Source organism: Oryza glaberrima, chromosome 7 (assembly GCF_000147395.1).
Source record: "Oryza glaberrima chromosome 7, OglaRS2, whole genome shotgun sequence".
In the NCBI taxonomy this organism is placed as follows: Eukaryota; Viridiplantae; Streptophyta; class Magnoliopsida; order Poales; family Poaceae; genus Oryza; species Oryza glaberrima.
In genome coordinates, this window is record NC_068332.1 from 4201750 (window position 1) to 4223771 (window position 22022).

Genomic DNA, 22022 nt, shown 5'->3' on the forward strand with positions numbered 1-22022 from the left:
CGAATTTGGTAAGCAAAGAATTGGTGTGGATGGAGTGAGTAGAGTAGATGCATACTTCCTCCGTCCCCTAAAAAACAAACCTAGTAACAGATGTGGTACATCTTAGTACTACGAATCTGAATATACATCCGTCCAAATTCATAGTACTAGGATATGTCACATCCGATTCCAGATTCGTTTTTTATGAGATGAAGGGTCAGTTTAGTTCGCGAAAAGAAAATTTTTGGGTGGCACATCGGATGTTTGACCGGATGTCGGAAGAGCTTTTCGGACACGAATGAAAAAACTAATTTCATAACTCGCCTGGAAACCGCGAGACGAATCTTTTGAGCCTAATTAACCCGTCATTAGTATATGTGGGTTACCGTAGCACTTATGGCTAATCATGGGACTAATTAGACTCAAAAGATTCGTCTCGCGATTTTCATGTAAACTGTGCAATTAGTTTTTTTATTTATCTATATTCAATGCTTCATGCATGTGTCCAAAGATTCGATGTGATGTTTTTGGGAAAAATATTTGGGAACTGAACGGGGCGTACTTGTCAACCAATGCAAGATGGAGTAGGGAAGAAAGCTGGCTATTGGTAGTCAGCCTAGGTAGACGCAGGCACGCAGTGGAGTGGGAGTGGAGTCGCCGCGGCAACCGAAGCGGGAAGGGAGTTTTTTCACCAACTTTTGGCGCCTACTACTCCTAGGTAGCGTCTTGTCCTCACACTCCATAGCAAGCAAGCAAGCAATCAATCAATCATTTGACCACTTTGCTCAGAGCTGCAGCAGCGCAGCGCATTGCGCGGAAATGCGCGCGCGCGCAGGACGGCAGGCAGGCGAGTCGAGGGGGACAAAAGTCCCGCCTGTGCCTGCGAGGCGTGAAGCCCAAGCGAGCCAACACTGCACTGCTGCCCCTGCCCTTGGTCATCGGCATGCCCGATCTATTTCTCTCTTTCGCTTTGGTCAGAGATCGAGCAAACAATACTACTGGTAGTATTGTTTTTCGTTCTTCCACAGCTGCAGCCTTCACTCCTTTTTTTTTTCCTTTTTAATTTGCAACTTAGTGGATCCATACGTCAATGGATACAACTAGCTAGCTATACTAGTCGTCAATGGCTGGCCATGGCCCGGTCCCTCCTCGAAGGTCAATACGCCAAAGAAGGTTATAAATTGGGTTTTTCTTTATGATTTGTCATTTCTTGAAAACTTATTTTGTAAATAGATTAATTTCTAAAAGAAAACTTGTTCTAAATATAAACCATTTTCTCAACGCCAGTGACCCTGACGTCGAGATCAAATGTCTTAGCGCCAACAATGTTATACATCAACATAATCGCCCCCCCCCCCTAACATTTGAGATGTAGAGGAGCCAGCGCAAGTGTCATTGCTGCTGATCCCATTCGCATCAGTGACTTAGCTACCACAGGAGATATAAAAAATATTTGTTTCTTTACGATATAATTTACTCTGATGTACGGAGTACACGACATTTCACATTCTCAACTAATTAAAACTGAATAAATAACCCTAGGGTCATTACCCATTTCAAGACAATATTGATCCAATATGGCACACATGTAACATGCAATAGGTTGGGAGTCCCCTTAGCAATATCAGTGAATAGATTTATAATAAGACATAGTACCTGAATCTACCTGTCATACATCCCCCTCTCTCTTTGGGATAGCATCAACGGTTATTTATATTAGAGACAAGCAATAGCATAACAAAGATCGATGTAGTACCTGAATCCACCTATTATACATCCTCCTCTCTCTTTCTCATCTCTCCACAATCATCGGGATAGCGCCAATGCCAGAACCACTGCAAGCTCCCCTTGTTGGTGCAAAGGAAGGAAGGGAGGGCAAAACCGGCGCCGAGAAAGATGAAAGGGTGGATTTGAGGATTACATTTCTTAATACCATGATTACCAAAACAAATTCCCGCCTCCGCTTACGAAGGATTGGAAGAGAGTCAAAGGGATGGTACTGCGTATGCGCTATATTGAGAGGAAAGTTGCCACCACCACCAATCGCCCTCAGCTTGCTTGCTTAGAGTTTTCACCATTATCTGAAGAAGAGAGGGGACGATGGAAGCAGGAAGCCACGTACTACTGCCGGACACCTATGACTTATTGGCTCCGTGAATGTCACCACCGTGCAGAGAAAAGATGGAAGAGAAGTGGTTGTGTAGGGGAGAATGGCTGCTCCGACGGCTTACGATGAGTTCATGAAGGTTGTACCTTGCAAAGATCATGGTTGGAAGTGTCCAGCTAGAATCTAATATTCCTCCATCCTCCCACCCTTCTTGCCGCCTTCGAACCACACCCCACTCTCTCATCATTATTATATAGTGGTTGTCATTTCATGCTTCCCTTCCTCATTAGCCATGTCAGATCTGGTTACGGTTTACTTCGTGGCTTCATCACCATGATTCCATGAAGTGAAATGAAATTAGATTGTATGACCATATCGGCATGTCAGGTGCTATATAGAATTAAAACCGGCTTGTATTCATCTACGGTGTAATTCGTCATTTGCAATATGCATAATTAATAGTGTAAAATATCATGTAGTATATTAGACTACTACGATATATCAAAGTTAGGGCGGGTATATCAGACTACTATGATATATAGTTTAAAGGATAAATCAGGCTTATTCGTATGAATATGTTTATAAGGTCAGATTAATAATTGACAGTCCGGTGAAAGATTAATGATTGGCACACTACTACAGCAGACAGAAGCAACAAACACTAGCCTAGCCAGAACAACTTTGGTGATTAAATTTCCTACCTGGTCGTATCAGTAAATCAGCCCTAATTATAACAGCACGCATATATACATGCTGATACTGACAGTGAAGGATAAATTCTGACACAGCAGCAGCTTACATACACACACTGACAGTATATGACAGTAAGAATCAACCTGCCCCTGTATGGTTGTCTGGAACCTGTATCGAATTGAGGATAAAAACAAGCAAGCGCGGTCGAATTACTAGCTACTCCAGGTAGATCCAATCCAATGCAAACAGGAACAGCAAAAGCATTACATGTGCATATTAATATTTCACCACTGCAATTAACTAGCACCAGTACTATCTAGTACGTTGTACTGCGATCGATCCACTGATGATCCAGTACATAATACGGTCAGCCTGCAGGAAATAAAACAATTAATCGATCAATTACTACTCTATCTAGGATTAATTCCATGTCGATGAATCGATCCAAAAAATGATCGTATCGAGATCGGCCTGTCCGTCGATCGATCTCGATCGATCAGGCAGGGCAATTCGCGTGGATTCCATGACTACTGTGGATCGATCTCTGTTGCTCATCACATGCAGTGCGTGCATATGCGTAGCAGTCGCAGCAGGTGGTCTGTCTGTCTGTGTGTCTGCCTGCCTGCCATTGTGTCCGTGCGATTGCAGGGGAGAGGAGAAAGAGACGTGATGAAATGATCTCTGACAGATGATTCATCTACTGCATTCCATGCGCTGCATGTGTGTTACTACTGGTATCTTCTTCTTCAGAAACGCATGGACCAGCTAGCATTATACTAGTACTAGTAGCAGTTAATTCGATCAATTGTACTCCACTAGTAGTAGTAGATTATAATTAGATGGAGTAGCAAGTTGGTCATCTGCGCGCGCGGGCGGCATAGGAGAAACGAGCCGAAAATTTGGCGGGAAAACGCAACATTTGGCAAGCTAAGTCCCTCTCAGCTGCTGAGTCATCTCGTCCTAATTAACCTGCTGATCTTGCAACCGTACTGTCCTGGCCTGTTTATCTCGCCTGCCTGCATGCTGCTGGCCACCTCGATAAATTTAGGCCTTGTTTACTTCCCATACAAAAACTTTTCACCCTATCACATCGAATATTTGGACACATACGTAAAATATTAAATATATACAAAAAAATAATTACACATATTGCATGTAAATTGCGAGACGATTTTTTAAGTCTAATTGCGCCATGATTTGACAATGTGGTGCTTCAGTAAATATTTGCTAATAGCGGATTAATTAGGCTTAATAAATTTGTCTCGTAGTTTACAGACGGAATCTGTAATTTGTTTTGTTATTAGACTACGTTTAATACTTTAAATGTGTGTCCGTATATCCGATGTGACACACCAAAACTTTTCACCCTTTAAACCAAAAAAGGCCTTATAGGAGCAGTTAATTAACGGTAGTAGTATAATTCTAGTACTCCCTTCGTCTCATTTCAAGTGTAGTCGTAGGTTTTTTTATTTAATGTTTGATCGTCCATCTTATTAAATTTTTTATAGTTAGTATTTTTATTGCTATTAGATGATAAAATATAAACAATACTTTATGCATGACTTAGCTTTAAAAGAAATTTTATAAAAATTTTAAATAAGACAAACGGTGAAACATTAAATACAGAAAATACACTTAGAATGTGACGCAGGTAGTACTAATTTGCTGCATGCATGCTCGATCGATATCATCAGACACGCATTAAATCGATCGGATCTTGTATATGTAGTACTTTATTTTTATTTTTATTTTTATTGCGGGGAGATGTTTCTTGTACATATACTGTTAAGCTAGGCACCAAATAGTCGTGCTTAGCTTGCAAGCTAGTGCCAAACTGCCAATCACAAACGCTAAATCGATCATACATATGATCGAGTATACATTCTGAACGTGACGTACGATCGATCTGTGTCTAGCTATGAGTCATGCTCGATTGCATCTATACTTGTGTTCTTGTACCAATTGGCAACAAATGAGAGCAAAGCGTATAAATGCATTACACAGTAGAATAATATTTGAGGTTACATATGTAATAAGTGGTATATACGTATGTACATACTCCATGTATTTAATTTCCACTGTATATATATAGATACTTGCCGATGATCAATCGATCGACCGAGTCAGGTCAACGTATAATATTTTTCTTAATTAATTAGGTCGCATGCAAGATACAGTCGAGTCGAGCTAGCTAGTCCTTTTTTTTTTCTCTTAATTGGGAAGAAAAATTTTTTAGGGGTCTCCTTTCTTCGACGACGTATGCAAGTGTAGTAAACCATTAACTGATCAATCGGATGAGTGCATATATTTATCCAACAATCATAGGAGTATTATTAAGCTTACAGGCGATGTGTATATAGGGGCCGCCTAATGGGCGGGTGATCGCAGGCGATCACCCCCCATTCCCAATACACTACTCTCTTCCTTTCTCATCCCCTTCTTTTCTTCCTACTATACCATACATTTTTTTAAAAATAAAAAACACAAAGTTGAAAAATCTTATATATAGAAATTCTATATATAAAAAATTTGAATTCAAATTAAAATTTAAAACGGGTATGTAAACTTTTGACTTATAAACTTTGGGTCTATAAACTAATATTTGAATTCAAATTCAAATTTGAATCGGGTATATAAACTTTTGACTTATAAACTTTGGATCTATAAACTTTAGGTGTATAAACTTTAGATGTATAGAAATACTATATATAAAATATATTTGAAATTCAAATTTAAATTTGAATCAGATATAATTCAAATTCAATTTTGAATCAGATATAATTCAAATTCAATTTTGAATCGGGTATGTAAACTTTTGACTTATAAACTTTGGGTCTATAAACTTTAGGTGTATAAACTTTAGATGTATAGAAATACTATATATAAAAAGTATTTGAATTCAAATTCAAATTTGAATCGGACATATAAACTTTTGATTTATAAACTTTGAGTCTTTAAACTTTAGATGTGTAAACTTAAGGTGTACAAAATTTAAGTGTATAAATTTACTAAAATAGGAAAGTAATGCGGTGCCAAAAAAGAAAACCACGTGGAGGAGAGGGGGGCGCCCTAGGGGCGATCGATCGCCCCTTAGCAATTAATCTCGGTGTATATATACTTATGCATGAATATTTTAATTCAAAATCTAAAAAATATTAACCACGCTGTACGTATATACTGTATGAGTACAGCGAACCATATATACGACTCCTGTACGTATACGTCGTCCTTGCAGCGCTTCACGAGGCTGATCACGCGACAACTTAAATGCAGTCGCTGCTCACGTACGCTCTCACACGAGATCCTGTGCACCCGCGCGTGGGCCCCAGTTGTCAGCGGCGTACGAGCATGCCTTCCTCTTTTCTTTTCTTTTTTACCGACGCTGGCTAAAATTAATAACATCGCCAAAAAAAAATTGTTACCATGCCATGCGGTAATTAATTGTTTAGTCCATCGTCGTATATATGCCCCGGACACGTGTCCTTAGATCTCGCTGGTACATTGGCGTGCTAGCATTATTTCTCTCGATCGTATCGTCCAAAAAAAAAAAGAAGCATTTCTCTCTCGTTGGTTTGATTTCACGTGTATAAAAAAATTATCATCGGATTATGAAATACGTACTCGATCGAACCGTGCCAAATTTTATAAAGCTGGTCCACCCAACCCAAACGACCCGGAAATTTGGGAATCCAAGGCCACTTCGAGTCGAGACAAATTACAACTGAATGAATAATTAAGAACGAAAAAATGTTATGCATATACAAAAGAAATTAAAGAAAATGGTCGATGCCATGTGGGCCCCGGATGTAGATCCATCGTCCATGGAGAGATCGATGCAACGACCAACCTTTTTGTCAAGACACCGTTCATGTGTCAACTGCTGCACATACTACCTGTGTTAATTTAATTAGAGCGACTGTTTCAATCATATTGCTATATCAAATCCAATTTTGTTGATCCAATGGAAGACACCTCGGCATGCCAAATGGCTTTTATCGATCAAATTTGACTTTAAGGAGACAAATCTACACGTCTATTTCATAACGAAATTGAATAGTAGTACAACTTTAGAGGAATATATAGTCCTACTTTTCACTAATCGAAATACAAAACTACTTTGTTAAAAAAGCGATCAAAGACTAATTAAATTTCCTGCGCCAAACATACGAGTTTGCACCTGCACCCTGAGTAATATCACCCAAACGAAGCTCAGAAACAGGCATAATGATCAAATTTCACCAACAACTTTGGAGGAACCAAATAGCCTGAAACACGTAAAACATCTACCGATCTGGTGCTAGCTCTTTCTTTGTTTTTGTGTAGATGTTGCCGCTGCGTAGCGGTGGTATTTTGTTTTTCTTGGTTACTGTTTTCCATGGTAATAGACTTGTAACTTTCATATTGTATTTAATGAAACATCACACGGTCTTTGCGATTTCTTTTTAAAAAACCCCCTTTTCATGTCAAACATATGAGTAGAATTTAGTGGTGAAACGATCAAGATACCTTAATTACACGGATAAAGATGACCACATTTTTTTTAAGATAATATAAAGATGACCACATAGGGCTAAATAATTAAAATCCGTGCACACGATCAATCAAATACAACTTTAGAAAACTATAATAAGTTTTGGCCCTGTTTAGATCCCACCTCAAAAATTTTCACCCTATCACATCGAACGTTTGAACACCTGCATGAAATATTAAATATAGACTAAAAAAACAACTAATTGTACATATTGCGACTAATTTGCGAGACGAATCTTTTAAGCCTATTTGCTCCATGATTTGACAATGTGGTGCTACAGTAAACTTTTGCTAATGACGGATTAATTAGACTTAATAAATACGTCTCGCGGTTTACTGATGAATTCTGTAATTAGTATTTTTATTAGTGCCCAAACACCCCATGCGACACACTATATAATACCCGATGTGACATGCAAAAACTTTGCACTCCTGGATCTAAACACCCCCTTTATTATTTAGGCATCCATATGTAGTTTTTATATTATTTGCAGGTAATTTTCAAGGCAACATATTGGCTTCGGATTTGAGCACAACTATAAATGCGTGATGAAAATGGAGAGTTTCTAAAAAGTTGCAGGTCGTAAGCTTGAGACGACAGTTATGCAACTTTTTTTTTGCCAATTATGAATGAAAATTCACAAATAGACTTCAATAAATATGTACTCCTTATCTTACATTGGTTATTTTTTATTCCTTTGTTGGTGTTTTCAATTTTATTTGAACTGCGCTCTTTTTAGAGTGCTAGATTACAATAATTGGCTATAACTATTTTGAGCAAAGGCCGGGATGTTTTATTCCATTATCAAACTCGTTTTAACTTTTTAATTAATTTTTCTTATATTTAGTCAAATTTATAAAATATAACCGAAGTCGCTGCGGCAATAATGCTACCCACAATGCAGCAGGATCTGGTGGGGCCCACGCTCCAGCGTCCGAGCCAGCTGGCGGCACGGTTTCCCGCGCTCCCTCCCTCCCGTCCATTCTGACAGCCGTTACTGCCCCCGCGGCCCACCCATGCGGGCCCCACCCCACAGGAACCAACCCAACCACGTGGCCCCCCATCATCTGAAAGCCGACACGTGGCGCGCCGGTTCGGATCAGATCGCCCCAGCCCAGCAAGGAGTTGCGATCCTGTGCAGTAAGTGCCACTGACATGTGGGCCCGGAATAGGTGGGACCCACACGTCAGTGAAACGTACTGCAGGTGCAGTACAGCAGTGGATTTGCATCCCCAAGCAAGCGGCCGCCAAAAACGCGACGCGACGCGAGAAGGTTAAAAAAAAAAGGAAAAAAAATAAAAGGGAAAAAGCGAAAAGCGGCGGGTTCCCTTCCGTTTCCCGCCCAACCGCGTCTTGAAAATTGTTGCTGCCCTCCTCCGTTCGTCAACCCGGGAGCGAGGAGCGGGAGAGGAGCGGGGTGTACAAAAGCGAGCCCCGGTTGTGGTGAGAGCGAGAGGAGAGGAGGCCAATCGTCGAGGAGGAGGAGGAGGAGATGGATACTCCTGACCGTGCTGCGGCGGCGGCGCCGGCGGCGGCGAGGGCGGAGGTGAGTGCGACAACTGAATCTTGTTACCTCACTCCGACGACGGTGGTGGTAATGGTGGTTCGTTGCCGGATTTGCTTGGTGGTTTGGGTGCGGAGGAGCGACGACGGCGGCGGAGGTTTGGGTATGGTGTGTTCGTCGTGGGGTGCGGGGATCTCGTCGGTTTCTTCTCGCTGCTTTTTCCGACAGCGAGCCGAGGAGAAATCCTCGCTCTTCTGCTCTCTTCAATTTTACGCAGTTGTCGCATCTGAAGTTTTTCCCCTCCTTTTTTTCCGATTTCCGCCCGCATGGTTCGTTCCAGTCGTTGGTATCACCAACTGTTCCCTTTTTCTCGCTTGGATTATTGGGGAATCTAGGCGGTTTGACCGGCCCCCCGGTATCTCGGATTCGATGGAATGCGGTTTGCTCTAGATCTAGTCGCTAATCCGAGACGCCAGTGGAGTTCTTCACATGTGTAGCTTTGAGCGGGGGTGAGCGCTGCTGCGCTGTGCTTCTGCAATTTCACGAGAGGTTTAAGGGATTTACTAGCAGTTCAGAGTTCAGGCATAAACAACTACTCCTCCCAATTTTATTAGATCCCGGCGAATGCTTGTGTTATATTGTTCTTGGCCAGTGTCAGATCCATTTTTGGGCGACGGTTTGACTTGGGGTTTGTGTTAATTTATCCCCCATTTCAGAGCATATCTTTGCACGTAATTTGTACCAGCAAGTTGTGAAAATGATTTCCTTTTGTATTACTGCTATAAACTAGGGGTCAGCTCTGTGAAATGTGAAAAGAAAAATGCTTGTGAATTGCAAACGTGTTCTTTGCAGCGGTAAATGGCAGTAATTAAGTAATGATAACCCTGCAGTCTAGTTGTACTTACCTTTTTTTGTTTACTGAATTTGGGTGTTTTTCATTACTGCATTCAGGGAATCTATACCCTTCCTGCACAACCTGCAAAACCTGAAGGCATTATAAAATTGGCACAAATTCGATGCCATTTTGAGCATTGTTCCACTTTTTGTTTACTGAATTTGGGTGTTTTTCATTACTGCATTCAGGGAATCTACACACTTCCTGCACAACCTGCAAAACCAGAGGGCATTATAAAATTGGCACAAATTCGATGCCATTTTGAGCATTATTCCAGGGCTGATTTTTTTTTCTTTTCATTCTGAGTGCAGGACTCCCCACTTTTCAGCTTCATCGATAGCCTGTCTCCGATCGAGCCTCTCAAGTCCACGTATTCAGCAAGCAGCATTCAGGCATACCAGTCCCTCAACATCACCTCCATTTCTTCCATCTTCACTTCTCCGCACGACAATGCGCAAAAGGAATCGAAGCTATCAAAGTATGGTGGTTCCTGCCTTAATTTACTTTCACCTTCAGTCATATCATACCTAGTATGGTGGTTCAGTGGATCTGATGCTGCTCCTCATTCTTGTCAGGAGCTCTTTCGCTGAATTCTCTGAAAGCGAGGTTTGTGCCGATGAAAGCGATAAAAACAAGCCATCTAAATCTTCTAATGCTGTCAGGTTGTTTGCCTGCACTAGCACTCTTACACAAGCAACCCACAAAATTACCTCTTCAGTAAGTGAAGGTACAGTAGGACCTCCTGAAGGGTCAAACGATTTGCCTCAACCTGGTCAATTCGATTCTGGCAGTCCAGATCACAACACAACACCTTGCCATGGTGTTAGATCAGATCTTAAACAGGGCAAATGTCGAAAATTACAAGCATTCCAAACAGCTAAGACCAATACTTCGGAGAAAAGGAAATGCTTGTTTTCTACTGAAGTCCAGCTCATGGATGGGTGCCAGCCAGAAAAACTTAATGATGAAATCCTGGGATGTGACTGGGATGACTTGATCTCTGCAACTTCGGGTGAACTTATAGCCTATGACGAGGATCACAAAGGAGTGCAGCTAGCAGTAAGTAATTCAGAATCGTGTGGATTTCTGCTATCAAAGCTTACAGGAGATGGTGACATCTCAGACAGAACACATCCTAGTTCATCTACGCAGACGTACTACCGTGAGTTGCTAATGGACGAAGATCAGACAGAAAATGCTCAGCTAGTTCCAGATGGTGAAAAAAACATCTCAACTGAAGAAATTCAGGATAACCTTTACGAAGCAAATGGAAGTATTCCAACAGGCTACAAGGTAAATTTTGCCCACATTCACATAGAACTGTCTTTCCTCCTTGAGTTTCTGTAGTTTGATCTGTTATGATCAGGTATTTTCCCATAATGCACTAATTCTTTCGTTCTGTTAACATTGTTAGGTTGAGACTCAACAGCAACGTGGCATGCGAAGACGCTGTCTTGTTTTTGAGGCAGCTGGGTACTCAAATAGGATTGTGCAGAAAGAATCAGTCATGGATCTGTCAGTCTCAACCTGCAAAGGGAAAAGCCCTGTACAGAATCACTCAAATCCAGGGAAAACTCCATCTCCACGTGTGTTGCGTGGTATAGGTCTACATTTGAATGCTCTTGCTTTAACATCGAAGGATAAAATGATCTGTCAGGATCCCATGTCATCTTTGGTTCTATCATCTGCAACTCAGCAGGAAGCGCATGGGAAGATGTTGTCTGCTGGAGAGAATTTCATTCACCCGGGTGGTGAACTTCTAGAACTTCAGATGGATGATGATTGTTCAGCTGGAGTTTTTCTTGGAAATGATCACGATTCAAGTCAAAGCAACAGCCCTCAAAAGAAGAGGTCTGTTTTATTGATTTGATTTCCTTCTGGAGGTTTGCGTCAAAAAAAAATTTCCTTCTGGAGGGTGACAGGTGCTACTATGTTCATTGTATTCTGATAACTGATATAACTTTTGTTGATGTGCAGGCGCAAATCAGATAATGGAGATGATGGTGAGGCATGCAAGCGCTGCAGCTGTAAGAAGTCAAAGTGCTTGAAACTGTGAGTTCTGATTCGCTGCTAAGATTTAGTGTTCCTAATTACATGAAGAGGTTTTCCTTTTGAAATGCTTGTGCATAGAATTCTTAGTCATTAGTTTTGCTCTACATTTTTTTATGTGTATAGGCTGAATTGAATATTTTCCATAATAAGCCTTTGCATTGTTGTCATGTGCAGTTACTGCGAGTGTTTTGCTGCTGGTGTGTACTGTTCTGAACCTTGCTCATGTCAAGGGTGTCTTAACAAGCCCATACATGAGGAGATTGTTCTTTCCACTCGCAAGCAGATAGAATTCAGGAACCCACTGGCATTTGCTCCAAAAGTGATCCGCATGTCTGATGCTGGTCAGGATATTACTGGGGTAGGCGCTTTTTGCTGGATAGTCTGTACTACTTCTAGCCCTCATTTCCATTTATGTGGTGCTGAAATACTTCAATAAATTGCAGGAAGATCCTAACAACACTCCAGCTTCAGCTCGACATAAGAGAGGATGCAATTGCAAGAAGTCAAGCTGTCTTAAGAAATACTGTGAATGCTATCAGGTACTAAAGATTATCTGAAAACTTGTTTTCAAGACAGTTATCTGAAACTTAGCCTGTAATTTGTTACTTATGGTTTAAATGCTTGATTTAATAAAAGGGAGGCGTTGGATGCTCCAGCAACTGCAGATGTGAGGGTTGCAAAAACACATTTGGCAAAAGAGATGGTGAGTATATAGCATTTCACATTTTCTCAACCATGCCATTCCTGTTCAATTTCTGGAGTTGCACACCATTTTGCCAGAAACAAATTTAATATGCTGCTTTTTCTTGGCATATTTATAATGTACGCACTGTCCTTCTGTGCTATGAAACTCCATAACAATAGTAGGCTGGCTTTCTCATTATTGTTAGTTGCATGAATGCATATATTTCCATGTTAAATTGAAGCATGCTATTCTGGATAGCATAACTCCAGAAGGAAAAAAAGACCTCAGAAAGCTAATGTTTTACTGTAGTGCAATATCTGCATGAGTTTGTAGGAGGGAAAAAGAAGAAAATTTCACCTTATGTGAGGGAGCTTCCTTTTGCATTTACAACCTTCTGCATTACAAATTTCAAAACGATCAACTTCTTTAACCTCTGGATCTATGTTACAGTTCTTTGTTTTCATCTCGAAGGTCACTCTGATATAGAGTACCTTATGTTATCAACAAGTGCCTCAATGTTTTGAGTTACCTCTGAATTGATTATCCTCTTGGCAGCTGCTGTATCAACTGAGGCTGAAGAAATGAAGCAAGGAGGTGAAGAAGCAGAAAATTGTGGAAAGGAAAAGGAAAACGATCTACAAAAGGCAAATGCACAGAGTGAAGATCACCCATTCCTTGAACTTGTCCCGATAACTCCACCTTTCGATGTTTCAAGGTTTGATGACTATAACTTTTACCAAATTAAACTGGTCTCAGTATTTGTCTGTCTGTACGCCTGCATTCTAATAGCTGTATAATCCTTTTCAGTTCGTTGCTCAAACCACCAAACTTCTCGAGTGCAAAGCCACCAAGGCCTACTAAAGCTCGCTCGAACTCATCTCGTTCATCTTCGAAAGCTCCTGGAGCTGTTCACTCACAGAAGTTCTCCAAGATTGCTAATAGTGGCTTGAATGAAGAAATGCCAGATATATTAAGAGATGATGCTTCTCCTGGTAACTGTGTCAAGACATCTTCACCAAATGGAAAGAGAGTCTCGCCACCTCATAATGCACTCAGTGTTTCACCAAGCCGAAAAGGTGGCCGGAAGCTGATACTGAAATCCATCCCCTCATTTCCATCACTCATTGGAGACGCAAGCAGCGGTTCATCAATGAACAGTACCGAGAGCGCATTCAACACTGCATCGCCTCTTGCTTTAGGTAAGGCCTGCCTATTTCATATGTACAACATTAGATGGTGTTTGTTTTTGGCAGCATCTTATTCATATGCTTGTCCATGGAATCAACCAGGTCCATCCTAAAAGCTGGCTGCTGATTATGAGCGTCCGGAGTACAACTTGTAGTCCGAGAAAAGTGCCTCACATCTGAAGCACGGCATCAGGTACTGGATGAGGGTAGTTTAAGTTAGAATATTAAGATCTTGTAGCATGTATTTGTAACATATGTTAGTGGCAAATAATCTGTATGTAAGATAGTATGTTGTGATGATGATAATGTTGTCTTGATTGAATTCTATCAACACTGTATAAAATCACCTCTGTGGAGGTTTTTCAACTTCAATTCCATTTTCCCATCACCCATGTTCTTTCAGAAACCCTATTTAGTCACCCTTTTCCCCTGAACAAAAATGGGCACTTAAAATCAGACATGTCATTAATGACTTTGTTCATCCTTGAACAGTGGCTGGGGTTGCTCCTACATCTCTTTCCTGCATGCATGTGCCCTCCTAATCTCTCTCTCATTCATGTAAAGGCAAAGGGATGGTACTGTCAGTTATGTCTTAGAATAGTTTGGAATGGGTGTTGAGATGTCAGGCTCTACACCTCCTTGCTGACCTAGTACTACAACTACCCAAAGTAAACATTACTAGTACATTACATTACTGGCTTTACTGCTGCATGGACCATGTAAAATTATGCTCCAGTTGAGCAAGAGTGGTTGACAAAACAAAGTCTGGATCACTGATAAAGCTGTTCAATTATCATGCCCCAGAATGGAGCTAGAATTTATATATACATGGTAGTAAGTCACCAACTGTCAGATGGTGCTTGAAGCAGATTACATGGCTGTATAACTAACTAACTAACTACAAATGTAGAAGTAATGCAATGTTGTGAAAGAATTTTTGCAAGGTTGCTGATGGGCTCTTGTCACTTGGTGGGGAAGCACACCCTTTGTTCTCCTCCTCCTCTCCTACCTTCTTGCTTCCATTGGGACACTGCATTAGGCCTACCTGCTAAGCTGTCTGCCTAGCATTATTGGACATAACTATAACCCATTCTCACACTCTCTCTCTCTCTCTCTCTCTCTCTCTATTTCTATACAATGGCTAAGCTTAAACAGGATGCTAACTACCAACCAGGGGGGCAATTGTTTTATGGCAAGTGGTCTCAAGCATAGTGTTTAGTATTAGTAATACTGGTAGTATAGTACATAATGGCAAATGGCTGGCAACTCATGGCCGCATTTTATTGTTCTTTTGTGTAGAGGAGAAAAAAACCATTGCCTTCACGTTTTGTCCAGTTGCTGTGGCCTGTTGATTCCTGCCACTGCCAGTCTGTCTGACCAAAACGTTCCCGCGTTTTCAGATTCAGATGGCAACTGCTCTGTTTTTCTTTCCTCTCCTTTCTATCTCCAAGCTGCCGTGTTCTACTGGGCACACACACACAAGACATTGTACTACAATGTCCAAAAGCAACTTGGAATGTTGCAAATTTTTTGCATGTTACTGTCTCTTGTTGTGTGCAGGCTTGTGAATTGTGATGTGTGTGTGTACGTGGGGACGTGGATCCTCATGTCTGGGTGGGCCCACATGTCAATGGCTGCTACTGGGCCGGCAGTAATGTAGGAGCAGAAGAATTGTGTAGTGTGACAGTCTGAAAGAGACTGATGAATTGAACATTTGGTATGTGCAGTGTTGCAGGATTGTGTGTGTGAACTGTAATGTGAAGCTGGAGACAGGCTAAGATGATGTGTATGTGGTGTGCATGAAGAGGCTAGCTATAGCTAGCTGCCTCCTGCCTCTTTGCAGCTGGAACCCATGATCAACTACTGATTCAGCCTAATTTAATTGGAATTTAGTTTGGTTTAATTTAATGCAATGCAATTCCACTTTGACCCCATCCTAGTCAGATGAGAGAATTGCATTTATTCTTCTCCCCTGTTCACCATTTGGTACTGTCCCTCAACTGGATTCCTGCTTATTAATACCTTCACTTTGTACTACCTTCTTACACTTTTGCATGATTGGGTTGAACAAGTGAGACTCTTTTATTTTTTCAGTATTTTATTTAAAAAAATATTTTTTGGTTAATTAATTTGGTGGTGGTGGACTGGCGGTGGCTTGATGTATTATGTCTAAATCACTTTCAAGCCAAGGAAGTTAGCAACTAACAAGCACTACTAATGGATTATATTTACCCACTCACTTGACCCAACTAACATAATTAGCAGATACTAATAATCTCCTTCTCATCTACTAATTAACTACTATAGTATATACGAAAATACCCAACAAACAGACAAACAAACAATGATCAGTAAGTCACAAATATACTGTAATGTATCATGTACTCTTCCTACAAATCCCATTATTAATTACCAACCTCTCTGTGAAAAAGAAAAAGAAAACAAAAAAAGAGAAAAAAATCCAAAGAGAATAAGAAGAAGAAGAAAAAAAAAATACAGTGTATATATATACGATGCTTGATTGAGTGATTGACTGATTTTTGTGTGTAGGAATAATTCACCAACGAATTTCACTTCTCGCCGGAGTTGCCGCCGCCGCCGCCGTCGGTTAGTAGTGGCCCGGCGGCGCGAAGCAGCCGTGGGCGTCGCAGTGCACCGGCGGGCGGTGGAGGAAGGCGAGGCACTGGTCGGCCGGGCGCTGGTCGGGCCTCCCGGCGATGCAGTTCTGGCGGTCGTCGACGCGGCGGAGGCGGAGGCACCGCTCCGGCTCGCCGCAGAAGTAGTTGTACGAGTAGGTGAAGTTCCTGAGCCGCGGCAGCGCGCAGATCCCCTCCGGGATGTGGCCGGCGAGCTCGTTGCGCGCGACGTCGAGCTGCTCCAGCGACCGCATCCACGCCATGGACTCCGGCAGCGTCCCCTGCAGCTGGTTGTTGCTGACGTCGAGCACGGTGAGCTCCCCGAGGTGGCCGATCTCCGGCGGGATGCAGGACCGCACGCCGGAGTTGAGCACGACGAGCTCGTTCAGCGTCGCCGCCATCCTCCCGACGCTGGAGGGGATGCAACCCCTCAGCTTGATGTTGGCGAGCACGATGACCGACGCCGGCGAGTTGCCGAGGTTGGCCGGGAGCTCGAAGTCGAAGTGGTTGTCGTTGAGGAAGAGCGCGTCGATCTTCTTGTCGAAGATCGCCGGCGGGACCTCGCCGCAGAAGTTGTTGAAGCGGAGGTCGACGTACTTGACGTTGGGGAGGCAGAGGATGTGGTCCGGGAAGCCGCCGGCGAGGCGGTTGTTGCTGACGTCGAGCTCGTGGAGGAGGGAGAGCTTGGGGAGGGTGTCGGGGAGCGCGCCGGAGAAGCGGTTGGAGTTGAGGTGGAGCACGGCGAGGTCGGTGAGGAGGCCGAGCTCGTCGGGGAGGGTGGCGGCGAGGTCGCCGTGGTTGAGGTCGATGCCGGCGACGGTGGCGGCGCACGGGTCGTCCGGCGCGGCGGCGCAGTAGACGCCGAAGTAGCGGCACACGTCGGGGCCGCACCACCCGCCGGTGAGGTTCTTGGGGTCGTCGGTGACGCGCCGCCGCAGCGCCTGCAGCGCCACGTACGCCCGCTGCAGCCGCGGGTTGTTCTCCGCCGTCTGGCTCGCCGCCGGCGGGCACGCCGAGCACAGCTGCGCCGCCGCCGACAGCAGCAGCAGCAGCAGCGCCGCCGCCGCCGGCAAGGTCGTCGTCGTCGCCGCCGTCGTCATGTGTCTCGCGGTTTTGCTGCTGCGTTGTCGCGTTTGTGTTTTTGTGATTAAGTTTGCGTCCGAATTTGGTTTATATATAGGCGAATCACGAATGCGTCGGACACGCATCGCCTTAGTGTAAACCGCGTCGACCAATATTTTTTATTATTATTTTAATATTTTGTATAATAATAATTATATATATTTTTTTGTTCTTGTTCTTTTGGTTTTTGGTTTTGCAAGGTTGACTAGGGGTTTGGGGTTTTGTTTTGTTTGTATTTTGGGGGGAAGGTTTTATGGCTGTGTTTAGTTTCACGTTAAAATTGAAAGTTTAAAGAAATTGAAACAATGTGATGAAAAAGTTGGAAGTTTGTGTGTGTAGGGAAATTCGATGTGACGGAAAAGTTAAAAGTTTGAAGAAAAAAGTTGGAATCTAAACATGGCCTATGTTTAGGGAAAATCTTGTGGTTATTTGGTTGAATAATAATGGGTTTTTGGTGTTTTATGATTGGTTTTGATTTTGGTGGTTTTACTATTTTAGCATGGTTTGGAGGCTTAAATTGGGGGGTTGGTTAGTTAGAGGTTCATGTGTGATGGGTTGTGATAATTGACCACATGATGATTACTTGATTAGACATTGGAAGGATATCTGGTGCAAGCAAGCATTCAATTCACTTGAGAAATTCTGTTATTGCCCAATTATATGTGAGGTGCATTTTCTTGTAACTTCCATAAAACCCACATTATTCCTTAAAACTCTCAACTTTTTAGGGTTTAATTTTTCGTGACTCCACTACAAAGCCAAATAAGATTAGGTAAAATTCATACCTAGACTTTGTCTAAAGATAGTTTTAGCCAATGTAAGTGGTGGGACCCACTTGTCAAGCATTACCAAACATGTACATCCTGCTAAACAAGCATAAACAAGGAATGGAATAAGTCCTATACTTCTAGTCAGATATAACCCACTTATAACCAGTTGTCTAAGCTGAGAGCAACTTTATAATATTCTCTAAATTAAAGGAAGATATTAATTCCTGCCTATAATTAGGTTCCCTAATGCATGCAGCTGGCTTAGGCCTAATGATCAACTCAAATCCCAAATGGTATCTCCTCTTTTTTGATTTTGCAATCCAACCAAATGATTACAAGCTCCACTCCACTCCTTTAACAATCCACCAAGCAATGAACTGCTCTCCTTGAATTATCATTCCAAGTAGGTCTCTTTCCCATTTAACTAACCCCCAAAAAGCCAACAAAAAGAAAGGGATTAAAGATGATGATAATGATGATGTGTTTGTGCTTGCCAGAAACCCAAAAAAGAAATAGAGAATAATAAGAAGAAAAACACTAGTAGTTGTTCATTCACTCTGTTGGCAGCTTGGCATCTTTCTTTTGGCCTCAAATTCTTTCCTTTGTCTGCTGACCAACAACGCGGTTCTTAGCTCTTGCAGCAACCAACCAAAAAAATTCTCTCTTTCTCTCTCTAAAGCTCACAGCTTGCTTTCTTTCTTTCTATCTTTGAATTAAGCTCTGAACTTTCTCAAATTTCTCTTTCTGAATCAAGGTGAGTCCGAATTATTCTGAAATTGTGGCGCTTTCATGGATGCTTCTTTGGGGGGTAGTTTGAATAGTATAAAGGTGGCGGCAGTGGCTTTCTTGAGCACTGTGGGTCGTCTGTTTGAGATTCTTTTAGGCCTTGCTTTTGGGGCCTGTGCTGTTCAATCTGCCATGAATCAAAACATGGGCGGCTTCCGCTACGGCTCTATGATGTTCTGAATTCCACTGTGAAATCTTCAGAATGTAGTACAGCTTGTGTTTCCGTGACCGACAGTTAGGCCCTGTGCAGTTCTCAAAACAAAAAAATTTTACGCTGCCACATCAAATATTTGGACACATGCATAAAGTATTAAATGTAGGAAAAAAAACAATTACACGGATTGCGTGTAAATTGCGAGACAAATCTTTTAAGCCTAATTGTGCCATGATTTGATAATGTGGTGCTACAGTAAACATTTGCTAATGACAGATTAATTAGGCTTAATAAATTCTTCTAGCACTTTCCTGGCGGAATATGTAATTTGTTTTGTTATTAGACTACGTTTAATACTTCAAATAACAACTAAACCAAAAATTTTTCCCCAACTAAACAAGGCCTCCTAGATCTCTGATCTTCTTGTTTTTGTTACTCCCTCTATCTCAATATAAATACAACCTATTACAGATGTGATATATCCTATAACTACGAATCTGCACAGTTATATATCAGATTTGTAGTTCTAGAATATATTAAATCACTAAGGATATATATATAAAAGTTTTATTCATAAATTAATTTATTGTTACTTATAAGCAGTACGTCTTATAATCAACATACGGCCAATCGACAGGGCTCAAAATGTTCTCATAGCAACTAAATGCTCATAACTAATATACGTAGACATCTTCATGTTTCTTTTTAAGAAATGGAAGAATGGATTAACACAAAATGTTACCCGAGTGCCTAAACAGTATGATTTTCGCAATGACTTTCTACATTTGAATTTACTAAAGAAACTATTTTATATCTTTTTTTAACTTTATAATAGGTAATTTATTTGCTTGTATCCTTGAATAGTGATCGTAAAATTATTCAGCTATCCGGACATTCATCTATTCGAAAAAAGGCCCTTAATGAATATATATGTAAACTTGAACCTACAATTACCCACACACAAAAAAAGAGAAGAACCTTGAGCGTACAATACAAGCGGACTATACGGTAGGACAAACCAAAATTGAGGATATCCGGCACAATTCACTCCTCATATTCGGGTGTGTTTATTTCATGTTAAAATTGGAAGTTTGATTGAAATTGGAACGATGTGACAGAAAAGTTAGAAGTTTGTGTGTGTAGAAAAGTTTTAATGTAATAGAAAAATTGAAAATTTGAAGAAAAAGTTAGGAACTAAACCAGGCCTTTATCGAAAAAAAACACCACACCACACACCCCACACATTATCCTCTTGGGAAGTCCAATTAAAGCTCTCTTCACTTGACTTGCAAACCTGCATTGTCAAAGCTGCACACGTTACATGTGATGTGAGCATTCATTCATTCATGCAGCTGGAGCAAGATGAAGAGAAGAAGCTACTAATTGGCTTCTGAATTCTGAAATGTGCTTGACAGTTGATGACCAAACGAAGCACTGAAACCGCGTTGGTTTGATCACGTCAAGACCTGCACAAACACATCTCATCTCGTCTCTTATCTCTCATCTGCTCCTTTCAGAGCTAGCTGTCACCCACATCTGAATTCAGAATTCAGATCGATCAGGTCAGTTAAGCTAGCCGCCGCCGTTCCTGCTTGACCAGCAACTGAAAATCATATTAAAAATGTTTACTTGACTAATTAAGCTGAGAGAGAAAGAGAGAGAGAGGGGGGGGGGGGGGGGGTAGGAGTGAGCTCATGTATTTCAGCTGCTGCCTTTGGATGCATATATGATGTAGGATGTGTGAATTTGCATTATGTTATTATCATCATGGAGGTGGCTGTCAGATGCTGTGAGCCTGCTAATTGAGATTAAATTGGTGTAGTGGGTGAAATGTATGTGTCAGAGATTTCCTTCCCATGGGTGGTAGTTGATCCCTTCATGGTTATTTTTAAAATGCCTGGTCAAATTTCTTTTGACAAATTCCGATATTGAAATTAAAAAAAGGTTGCACAAAGTATAAATCAACCCGGCCTCTACTAGGAATATATGATTCTCAAAATAATTTCATAAAAATCTCGAATGCATATAGATTAAATATATTAATTCTTTTGCCGTCCAAATCTAAGAAAATTCACACTCTGTTCCCATTTACTCGATAGTATTGATTGACGCTATTTTAACTTTCATCATCACCAATAACTTTTACAATGCTATATTTTGGTAATTAACCAAAAAGAAATGTGTCGTATATTTAACTTGCAACAAACTTCGGTACTATGATATATTTTCAAATATTTTTTATGAATTTGTTGCTAAAATAGGAACGGTCAAGGTTTTAACTATGGATAGTGCATAGCTAGTGAGAAGTACTCTGTGTTCTTAAGAGTGTCCTCCCCAGCTTCATAGAAGTTTAGAAGTTTAGTTCCCTTCAAACTTTCAACTTTTCCATCACATCAAATATTTAGACACATGTATAGAACATTAAATATGGACGAAAAAAAACCAATTACATAGTTTGCATGTAAATTGTGAGACAAATCTTTTGAACCTAATTACGCCATGATTTGACAAGGTGTTGCTACAGTAAACATTTGCTAATGACGGATTAATTAGGCTTAATAAATTCATCTCGCAGTTTACAGGCGGAATCTGTAATTTATTTTGTTAATAGTCTACGTTTAATATTTCAAATGTGCGTCCGTATACTTTAAAATTTTTTTGAAATGGAACTAAATACGGCTATAGCTAAAAACAGGGCCAGAACAAAAGTAGGGTAGCTAGGGTGAGAGCTCTACTCCTGATCCTAAGGGCCTCACTTTTTCTTACACTTATACTTATCAACCAAAATTTAAATTTTTAACCTTTAATTGGGAGCTGAATTTAGGGTGTTTTCATCAAAGTATATTTTTTAGTCTTTGCTTCTGGACAGTTAAAAACATGTATATAAAAGTTTTATTCACAATTTACTTTTCATTTGCAAA

The 22022-nt window shown here is 41.2% G+C and overlaps 2 protein-coding genes across 2 annotated transcripts; one reads left to right on the forward strand and one right to left on the reverse strand.

Moving 5' to 3' along the window:
• The first annotated feature begins 8681 nt into the window (after positions 1 to 8681).
• Positions 8682 to 14030, forward strand: LOC127779450 (protein tesmin/TSO1-like CXC 4). Its single transcript, XM_052306225.1, has 11 exons — positions 8682 to 8856; positions 10021 to 10187; positions 10285 to 11002; positions 11124 to 11560; positions 11687 to 11761; positions 11936 to 12119; positions 12205 to 12300; positions 12398 to 12464; positions 13002 to 13161; positions 13254 to 13645; positions 13736 to 14030. The coding sequence occupies exons 1-11, from the start codon at positions 8803 to 8805 to the stop codon at positions 13744 to 13746; spliced, it is 2361 nt and encodes a 786-aa protein (XP_052162185.1). The 5' UTR covers positions 8682 to 8802; the 3' UTR covers positions 13747 to 14030.
• A 1948-nt stretch (positions 14031 to 15978) lies between these two features.
• Positions 15979 to 17418, reverse strand: LOC127779451 (leucine-rich repeat extensin-like protein 6). The gene has a single exon (XM_052306227.1). The coding sequence runs from the start codon at positions 17367 to 17369 to the stop codon at positions 16242 to 16244; it is 1128 nt and encodes a 375-aa protein (XP_052162187.1). The 5' UTR covers positions 17370 to 17418; the 3' UTR covers positions 15979 to 16241.
• Positions 17419 to 22022: the final 4604 nt, after the last annotated feature.

Bases quoted from the DNA above. Each gene is read 5' to 3' on its own strand.
- LOC127779450 (XM_052306225.1), top strand. From the start codon at position 8,803: ATGGATACTCCTGACCGTGCTGCGGCGGCGGCGCCGGCGGCGGCGAGG. The intron at 10,188-10,284 runs GTATGGTGGTTC...CATTCTTGTCAG, and splicing joins AAGGAATCGAAGCTATCAAA to GAGCTCTTTCGCTGAATTCT. The intron at 12,465-13,001 runs GTGAGTATATAG...TCCTCTTGGCAG, and splicing joins CACATTTGGCAAAAGAGATG to CTGCTGTATCAACTGAGGCT.
- LOC127779451 (XM_052306227.1), bottom strand. From the start codon at position 17,369: ATGACGACGGCGGCGACGACGACGACCTTGCCGGCGGCGGCGGCGCTG.